This window comes from Lissotriton helveticus, chromosome 10, assembly GCF_964261635.1.
Source record: "Lissotriton helveticus chromosome 10, aLisHel1.1, whole genome shotgun sequence".
Classification (NCBI taxonomy): domain Eukaryota; kingdom Metazoa; phylum Chordata; class Amphibia; order Caudata; family Salamandridae; genus Lissotriton; species Lissotriton helveticus.
The window spans coordinates 186,925,276-186,935,491 of NC_136071.1; the positions used below are offsets into that span (position 1 = coordinate 186,925,276).

Sequence of the window (10,216 nt, forward strand, 5' to 3'; positions counted from 1 at the left end):
TTCCCCCTTCCAGCACTTTCTAAAAGTCACACAGATCTTAAAAAGTGGCATTTTCAGACACATGATCTAAAAGAAATCTTCACTAAAAGATGTATTTTTTAATTCTGAGTTCAGGGAACCTAAACTCCATTTCTCTAAAGTTTCCCAATTGAAAGTTACACTTGTAAAATGTTACAAGGCAGCTCCAATAATCACCTATGGGAAAGACAGCCTTTCAATAGCGAAAAATGAAATGCACAATATTTTATTATCAGGAAATGTAAAACACACCACTACTTGTTCTACTTTTACATCCACTGCACTCTGACCATGGGGCTACCTTGGGCCTAACTTAGGGGTGACTTGTATGTAAGAAAAAGGAAGGTTAGGGCCTGGCAATCAGTACTGCAGGCTCAATAGTAGCATTTGCTTTACAGGCCGCGGGCAAACAAAGTGCACTTAACTAGGGGCTTACCTGTAAATCAAATATGCCAATCATTGATACCCAATCATAATCACAATTTATACGGAGAGCATATGCTCTTTAGCACGGGCTGGACTGTTCCCATGAGGCACAGGGTCAGACTGATTTGCATATAGCCATGTCTGAACTGGGGTGGCAGAGTGGGCTAAAGAACGGTGATGGATGAAACCCAGATCTTTTGACTGGGTGTGAGTGTTTGATTGGTTCAGATGCTCCGTCCATCACCACCCCCTTTTGTACCGCTTTGGCCGACATAAGTATGCTCAGACGCGAGTCCCTTGCTCACTTTGCTACTGGATTCAAGCAAGCCGGGCTGAAGACGGCTGGAATGCCAGAAACCGGTCCTCGGAAGCTTGCTTCCGGTCCAGGGAAGGCATGGCTTGGCAGTTCGGGCTGGACTGTTCCCATTAGGCACAGGGTCAGACTGATTTGCATATAGCCATGTCTGAACTGGGGTGGCAGAGTGGGCTAAAGAACGGTGATGGATCAAACCCAGATCCTTTGACTGGGTGTGAGAGTTTGATTGGACTGGGTGTGAGAGTTTGATTGGTTCAGATGCTCCGTCCATCACCACCCCCTTTTGTACCACTTTAGCACTGATCAGCAGTGGTAAAGTGCCCAGAGTCCTAAAGCCAACAAAAACAGGGCAGATAAAAATAGGAGGAAGAAAGTAATACATTTGGAGATAACCCTGCAAAAGGGGTCAGGTTCAACAGCAATAAATGCAATGCTTTCAAATTACTGTAACCAAAATGATTTATGTATTTCCTCAATGTTGCTCAATGGATGAAAGCGTATGTAGCTGTTGTGTCCTTCATAAAGAATACATGACTACATCTTCACTCTTAGCAGAAACGTAGGTAAGTATCCGTTTGGTGAGCAGGTTTTGCCTAGTTAGACTGTGTTAAATGATGCTCAGTACTGTTTGTGTTGCAGCTGTTGGGGCCTGCAGACCTGATTGGAGGGAGCTGGACGATGAACTGATGAAGAGCTGTGCTCTCTATGTGGATTCCAGGGAGGCAGCTTCGCAGGAGTCAGGAGACATTTTGCAATCAGGGGTAAAGTCTTACAAGCGAGTGTGTTCTGCTGAACCTGCCGCACAGTGTACTCTTTCCATAGGCAGTAAATGTCTATGCAACAGAGGATATACTCTGCCACCAGTACTTGTCCATGCAATACGGTATATGGTTTTTATCAGTGGTACAGAGTTAATGCAATTCAGTGCATGCTTTGTAAGAGCAGTACACAGTGTCCATGCAATACAGTGTATGCTTTCTATCATCGGTAGACCCTGGTCATGCAATACAGTGTATGCTTTCTTGTTTGGGATAGTCTAGATGTGAAACTGAAATTCGATTTAGATCTGGAAAATGATCTGATGGAAGCACAGTGGTCCAAAGCATACTTGCATATGAGAATGTTTCTTCCAATCCCATCCTTAAGTTGAAGCACTTTGAGTATTTCCATCTAATTAGCTGATCTTCTAAAAATCGTTCTCAATAGTATTGTAAGCTATCAGTTTTTTTTATACCCACAATGCCACTCTAGACAGAGGCCTGCCTTATGCAAATCAGTACTGACCCAGCTCCTTATTGGAATATTTTTACAGCGAGGCAAGGCCCCCTCTTGAAGGGAACACAAGCAACCTGAGACCACAAAAGTCATCCTGATTTTATGTGCTAAACCCCCTAATGATATTTTGTCCCTGACTTGTGTCCAACATTCCTAAACTCTATCTCCAAAATCCTGCTTCTTGTGTAGGGTGGTACTTTATGTGTGTTAGAAAAGAAATTGGTTTTTCCTCAGTTTCACTCATGTTTTGCACCCTCTGATGCTTCCCGTTGGTGTGCAATCCCTAGTGAGGAACTTCAAAGTATACTGTAGATCTTGTGTTCCTCCCACCACCTGGCCCTGCACCACCACTTACCTCTCGAGCTGCTGACAAGCATTACCATCTCCTTGATTCTCCACTGTCCTCTTGACATTACTCCACCGCCCGCCCTCTTGTTCCCACCCACTGACCTTCCAATCCAATGTTTTCCCCAGAGAAAGTTATGTTTACTACCACGTCATACTAAGACAAATTCCAAGTTGGTATCCTACCCTGCTTTTCTGGATGATTCTCAGTTGTGTGTTGTTCAATGTTTAAAAGAATATGAGACTTCTACCACTGAACTGAGTCAGGATTCTAGTGGCCAACTGCTCATTGCTTTACAAAAGTCTTTTAGAGCGGTGTTGTCAGCTACATTAGCCGGGTGGAAGAAATTGTTGCTGGCGGAAGCAGCTATTCACATCTCCGCTTTTGGAGCACATTCTGCTAGGGGAGCCATGGCATCAAAGTCGTATGCTTTAGGTTACCACATAGAGGACATTAGGAAGTCAGCAGATTGGTGTACCCAATCTACGTTTTGAAGGTTTTACTATAAGCATACTGTGGATGTGACATCTGTTGTGGTAATGCAGCTTTGAACAAGCATAATCGGAGCCTCCGGTCCTGACATAGAATGAAAAATGCTCTGGCTTACTCATCAAGAATTTTCAATTCTATTAAGGACCAAGAGGCAATGATTATACCACCAAATATTTGCTGTTACTATTTTCACATGCATTTCATTGATTTTCAATAACAAAGTTTTTGAAACAGTGATGATTTATTTTCCCACCCTGTGATTTTGGAAGCATTTGGTATTACCTACATTCATTTACAGGCTGTACGGTGTTATTTTTCGGAAATGAACAGGGGAATGGGTGAGAGAGTGATTTCGGCTATAATCGCTGTTCACTTATGAAAAAAGAGGTCAAGTACGGCTTGTTTCATTCTACACTCCTGAAGCTCCAGATCAGAATTTGGCATTTGGCCCGGTTTGGTTTCTCAACGACCCAGTTGGATCGCCTGGAAGTTACTGAATCCATGTTTGTATTGCTTTAGACTTTTGGTGACTATATGGTTTTCACATTGGAGACTTCTGCATTTATGATGTTATGTTTCAGAGAAAGAGGACACAAAATGGAACCATCTATACTTATATGGGTTGCCTTGCAGTGATTGGGGCATGTGACATGTGACGTATTTGGGTACATGGGCAAATTCGTTTTGTTTGATTGTGATTGGCTGCTGAAAATGTACAGTAAATAAAAAAGAAGGATTATCGAGGCCTCCGTGTCCTTAATAGAATTGAAAATTCTTGACGAGTCAGCTAGAAAGTTTTTCATTGCCATTTCTCTATGTATGCATGTGTAATTATTAGTATAGCGTGAACCGAGCCAAAAGGCAGCGGAGCGCTGTACAGGGGCAAACACCAATACAATTGGAATTTTTAATGCTTAGAGTTGCTGATGTGCTCCACTTTAGGGTACATGAAAATAATGCTCTTTTGGGTAGAGAGACGGCGTGACTTCCTCACTGCAACACACAGTAAATCCGCAGATGCTGCAAAAGCTAAACTTCATATTCGCACTGTGGTTTCCGCACTCCCTGGTTAATGTACCATCAAAAACCCAGATTCATATCCCAGATTTCCAGTATCTTCTCAAGTATAGTGTCATGAATGGTACCCAAGTGGCATTTAAAGAAACAGTGACAGCCGCCGAGTACATTTAGTCCGTTCACTATGTCAATGCAATGTACATAATGTGTAAAAGCCACGATCATTATACTGAAACATGCACGTTTATTTCACAGGCAGAGATTTTTGCAGAGCTGGGTGAAGTTGTGAATGGCACAATGCCCGCCCTCACTGAGAAGACGACAGTGTTTAAGTCATTGGGTAGGTAGAGCACATTTCTGTGTGTGGGGACAGTGGTCTTGTAACTTCATTATGGCTCTTTTGTTTATGGGCGAAGATGCATATGGTGCTGTACAATTAGCAGGGAGGGACATTTTTGCATCACAACACCATATTTGAAAGGCCCTGGGTTAGCTCAGACAAGGATAACAATAAGGGATGTGCGAATTTGTCAAGGTTTTCTTTTGTAAACTTCTCAGAAATCTCGCAAATCCTACAATTACGTGTGTGATTTAATAGGGAAATTAGGACTTTCAAGCACTTTTTAAGTTGTTGTGAGGAAAAAAAGATTCCCAACATCCATCTAATTTTAAGGTCTGCAGGAGTTCGGTTTTTAGGTTAACGTCCTAGAAATTGCGCGGGAAACTGTGGGCAGCCAACCGAACATGATCTACGCAAGACTTTGCGAGCCTATATCAACCTGGAAGACACCTAATAAACATGGGATAAAGTAACCTGTAATGTATTACATAAAGATAATACAAGTCACCTTGGAGTTTCTTTACAAGGTCAGACATGCTTAAGTCACTTGCGGTTCCTTTTATATACAGTAAGGGGTACTCCACAACCACACAAATAGACAGTATAGAATATCTGCCTTTAGTAGCCAAGACGCCTTCCACCTCCAAAGGTACACAGGGGGTAGTATTCCAAGTCCTTACCCATGTACGTGGTGATGTACCACAGTGAACCCCATGGGGTCTGGTACCTTACTGGAAACTCCGAACGATATTAACTATCTTGCGTATGGAATCACAGAGTCCACTCACTGGCCCTAACAGATTGCCTGTGAACTCGGAGTACCCAAAAACCTGTTGCACCATGCTCTGTGTAATTGTGCCAAGTACTGCATTACTGCAAAGCTGTAACTCATTCAAAGAGGTTGGAAGGTATTTTCCACCAATCCTTAATTTGTAAAAAACATAAGTGCCAGGGCCCTCATCAGTAGGCCACGGCCACTTGCACCACACATTGGCACTGTCAGCACTGCAAATGGCAGTACCTACACAATTTCTAACAATTAAACTGCTACAAGTGTGGCACTCCCGAATGTCGAGGCACCCAAAATGATAAGAATGGCTTGGGAGGTTGATACTAAGCACCAGAAACCACCGGCTTAATTTAAGCACTGTTTTGCACTCTTGACATTCCTGTTTACAAGAATAGAGAAAGATATTTCTCTACATATGAATATGTTATTCTTCAAAAGTGCCTCATGGATGCATAAAACGTTCTATAGAAGAGGAACAGCAGCTCCCAAAAAGCGCATCTCTTGTCAAAGGATATTATTTGGAGACTTAATCTTAATTTTTCGTAACATATTGTCTTAATGTGCTTTATTTTCTACTGTGCTACATGAGTTTCAGAGGCAATTTGGTTGAGTAACTTAGAGTCACATACTGATGTATAAATACTAAACACTTGTCCTAGACTTTCGAAGATGTAGGTCGGATCCTGTTAGCAAGAGTCATCCCAAAGTACGTCACCTATGGAAGATGATCACTCTCTCCTTGAAACTCTATGGCGCAATGGTTCATAACCTGTGATCCAGGGGCCCCTGGGAATCAGTGACACTTATTCAAAAAGTAAAATATTAACAAATTAGTAAAATGTATATAAAAAAAGAAGCACGATGTAAAACTGAAAATGTTAAAACATTCAGTAAATGCAAAGGAATTTTGAAAATGGAGGCTAAATATTAAGCGGTATCCTCCGATAGATTCGTGAGAGCAGTGCAAGAACTTCAAAAAGAATGTAGTGTGGATGCTGGGCGGCCTCAATTAAAATGTAGAAAAGCTCCAACCTTCCCATTAAAAGAAAGCATTGATTTTTCAAATATATTTAGTTGTGAACTAAATAAAATATTCCATCATTTGTGTATTTGTTTGATGAATGGTTGTTTCTCTAATTTTGTGCATTGTTTTCTGGGGCCCAAGATTCCAATAACGATTCAGTAGTGGTCCCCGGGTTCCAGTAATGAATATGTGTTGGTCCACAGAAATCAAAAGTTTAAGATACACTGCTATAGAGTAATCCAAACAATTTTACAAGTCCTATAAATTAAAAAACAGATAGTCAATAAAGGAAGAGATATGTCCCACTATTCTGGTTGATTGATCTGGTCACTTAAGGACGTCCATCTAGATGCCTCTTGTTAATAAATTCTGCATGTTCAAGTAGAAACTGACCCATTTTATCACTTTCCATGTGATCTAAATCTATATCAGGTATAGCCCATTAACCGTCTAATTCAGTGGCCAATTTAAGGGTGACGTATGATCCTGTGACTTTGGAATTAAAATCCAGATTACCTACTCATAGTTTGTTTCCAGCAATTAATACCTTAGTCTACATTAGTTCTAATTCTCCACCTATAACCACATCATCAGCTTTCTAGTGAGAAGAATGTATTTATAACATATTCCTTTACAATCACTTTTTATAAATTCGGCAGACAATGGCAGTGTGAATGGCGACTACTGTGCTGATGATTTATTTTAAATGGGATAACTTCAAGGGTCAAAAGAGGAAGTTGCGAAATAAGCATCAACTTCATAAGATTGACATTAAGGCCTCATAACAGTAAATATAAAGGTACCTAGATAAGTCCTGGAAGGGCACTGGCAAACATAAACAGTATCAGTACTTTAGAAATGAATTTAACCGTGTGACGTGTTTGGGTTCGCTAATTGAAGCAAAATGAAAATCATGAGTCCTTATTGGTTTTGGAGCTTTCATTTTAATTTCAATTATGTTGGGTACTCACTAAGGCCTCTATAGACGTTACATAATGCTAAAGCCAGACCAGTTCTTCCCTGTGGCATTCCTATCTGGTTTCCCCTTATTAGATCCAGTAGCGGCTGGTCCCGCGGCAGAGTGGTGGTGGGGTATGAAACTAACTTACCTGGTCGTCACCGATTGATGCTCTGCTGCTCTTCTCCTTCCTGCTGTGTACGTGATGAGGCTCTTAGATGCCCCACGGCCAATCCCAGCGCTTCTCTCACGCTGGTGCCAGCATAAGAAAAGCTCTGGGATTGGCCTGAGTGGGCTTGTTTTCCGCTCTAAAGGGGACTGGGAGCCTACGCCTGCTGTTCCCTCCTCCCAGCAATGTTGGAAAGATGTCAATGCACATAACGTTTTTGCCGCCCTAAGATGGCCGGTCAAACTGTCAAGTGCACTGACAGCAATGCTGCCCACCACTGCCTTTCCGTGCCTGCCATGGCATGGCCCGCCCCCAAAGACTCCGCTCCATCCAGAGGAAAAATGAAATAATAATACTGTTTTATTACCATTTTATTTTCCCTTTCCCTCGGCTGGCCAGCAAGGGGGGAGACGGTCCTCTGCCATAGCAGAGGTGCCGCAGCTAATTAGAACTCCATTAATTCCTGCCAAGGCTCTGATTTGGAGAAAGATGCGAGGGCTTGAGAAGAATACATTAATCACATTGATTCAATTGAAAGTTGGCCTTAATGGCATATACCTTAATATTGGTACAGATTTTTATATTGAGTAGGAGTCAGTGTAATACATTGGAAAAGTGCTAAATGGAAAATACCAAGGTTATGTATCCTATTACATGCAATGGATATCAGTTGTAATACTCACCATGATAAAAAATGCCCCAAGCTCTTGATAGGAGATTCATTAGTAATGCAGTTCATAAATTGACTGCTTTAACGGGCTTGCAATATAAATCCACAATTGAAGTCCACCCTAGTTATTGCCAATACTATAATGGTACCTTATCGTAAAGGTTATGAGATGCTTGGACGTAAAATGTAATGCAAACATTGAGGATTAGAATGGATCATTTTCCATTACTTGGTCATTTGGTGTCTGGTGTAATTTTAGTGGTAGCCACAGGATTTTCAGAGTTTGCTATAGAGCAGCTGATGCCATAGATGATCCAATGTAAATATGTGCATTAATGGAGACCGACTCGGTTGCCCCATCTAAACTATGCTATTATAGTGACAGAGATGCAATCTGCTATGGCTTTTTCATGCTGGTTTTTATAAAATGAGTTGCAAATATGACAGTGAAGTTATGATCATTTTTCTTTAAATTGCTAATTGCACGCGCCAAATTTAATATAGTTTATAACAAGCAAGTCCAGACATTTGGGGATTTAAGACCACTAACAAAAATGCTTAATGAAGTGTTTTTCTTGAATAAGATGTGAATACTAGTTGAAAGCTGATTCTGTGATTTCTGTTTTTGCAGGCATGGCTATCGAAGATACTGTTTCTGCAAAATTAGTGTTTGATTCATGGTCAAGCAGTACAGAACCTGAATGACCGAGTGAGATCTGCCGGACTGTATCTGGAGGAAAAGTTTCGTTTTTAATGTCCTTATGAATTATGCCTGTCTTAGAAGTGAGAGATTTACTAACATTCAAAATCCTTTATCAGTTAGAGCCGTGAGTTTTAAGTCTGTGTAACATAGGGTTATGGCACATTTAGTTCCATTTCTGATGAGGAGGGAAAAGTTAAACCACATCATTATGTAGTTTTGTATCTGCACAATACATACACTTTTCCCGTATAAAAAACAATTTCACAAAAACACACAAGATAGGTTTATGTAGTGCTTACTACCACATTCTTGAAGTTTAATAGCATCTTAAACAATAACTGTTACCATTAACATATGGCAATCGTTCTGTTAGTCTCTGACGGATGTCAAGCTCATAGGACTCAGAAGGATGAACGGCTGAGTCGGCTACTGGGGCTCCAAACTGTGTTCTGTGTCGCACAGAGGGTTTTTTCAGCAGATCGATTAACCAGCTGAAATTCCTCAGCAACTTTACTTGTTGCAGTTATTTATAGGCTTCTCCTATTCCCGTCATTCGTATATCCCTACTCATTTTCTGTTACTTTCTTTTTAAATCAGATCCTCAAATATTTTGGTAAAAATTAATTTCCATGTAACAGGTATACACATACCTTATGCAAGCCTCCCCATTACCAGCTGTGCTGTGCACTGCTGCTGCTGCTTGCACTGTCACATGTTTACTGCTGTGGCAGATGTTTTTGTCTAGCCGGTGGCGTTGCTAACAAGCTTTGTCACCCAACTTTCTTTACGACTGTAGGACACATTCAAGATGGCTGCCGATAGTTCCTCAGGCAGGATCGCATGCTGCTAATGCGCATCATCTCAAACTCTAAATGCCGTGGTATTGTGTAGTGCTACATTTCTGTAGCTGTAGCCATAAACTTTGCATTTGTGTGTTCATGACCTGGTCCAGTCAAGAGTGGACTATGGAAGTTATATATCCCAGGGTGCCTCTGCAAAAGTAGTGCAGAAACTGCAGCATATTAAAAATGCCACAGCCAGACGTAGCACAGAAGTATTAATGGCTCCCCCGAAGAAAGAATTGGGTTTAAATAACTTATCATTGTCTATAAAGCCATTTTCTCTGAATCACCTTTTATTTTGGCCACAGTCAATTGTCATAAAATCCTACCTACACTTAAAACATCTCTCAACCTCTAACATATGTCATTCATACGAAAGGCCAGAATTGCCTACAAAGCTTTACTAGGCTTTTAAATCCTCTTCCATTTTCTCTTTTCTCTAGGGCGTTGCTGTTTCTATTCAGGAAATACCTGAACACCTGGCTCATCGTAAAATAAAACACGAATGCAGTAACTTAGAACGTGTACATTGAGTTACTTAGTATGATGGCACCTAAGCATCTGTGTACTTTCATTTTTAGGTCTCGCCTAGCGTTGCAGCGCATGTACTGCTCACTCGGCGAGATCTATAGTGAGAGAGTAGATTTGAGAAGGGGACTTGAAGCCCCACCCCTCATTTTTATTGTCTGGCGTCACCGTTTATGCTAAACAGTGGCCTGCCATTGGTGAAGCCCTTTCGCCTTTTCGTGCGGCCGATCCGTACAGGGTCGTCTGCTTTGCTGCTGTCGCAAAGCAATTTCTTATCTTCTTGGGGGCCATCTGTTTTCACT

At 41.3% G+C, this 10,216-nt stretch overlaps 1 protein-coding gene across 1 annotated transcript in view; it reads left to right on the forward strand.

The window, feature by feature from the left end:
- The window catches only part of CRYM (crystallin mu), an 83,095-nt gene extending 73,455 nt beyond the window's left edge, over nucleotides 1–9,640 (forward strand). The window contains exons 6-8 of the mRNA XM_078665066.1: nucleotides 1,400–1,521; nucleotides 4,146–4,230; nucleotides 8,473–9,640. Of these exons, the coding sequence (XP_078521192.1) occupies nucleotides 1,400–1,521; nucleotides 4,146–4,230; nucleotides 8,473–8,546 (281 nt within the window). The 3' untranslated portion in view covers nucleotides 8,547–9,640. The remainder of the gene's footprint in view (nucleotides 1–1,399; nucleotides 1,522–4,145; nucleotides 4,231–8,472) is intronic.
- The last annotated feature ends 576 nt before the right edge of the window (nucleotides 9,641–10,216 follow it).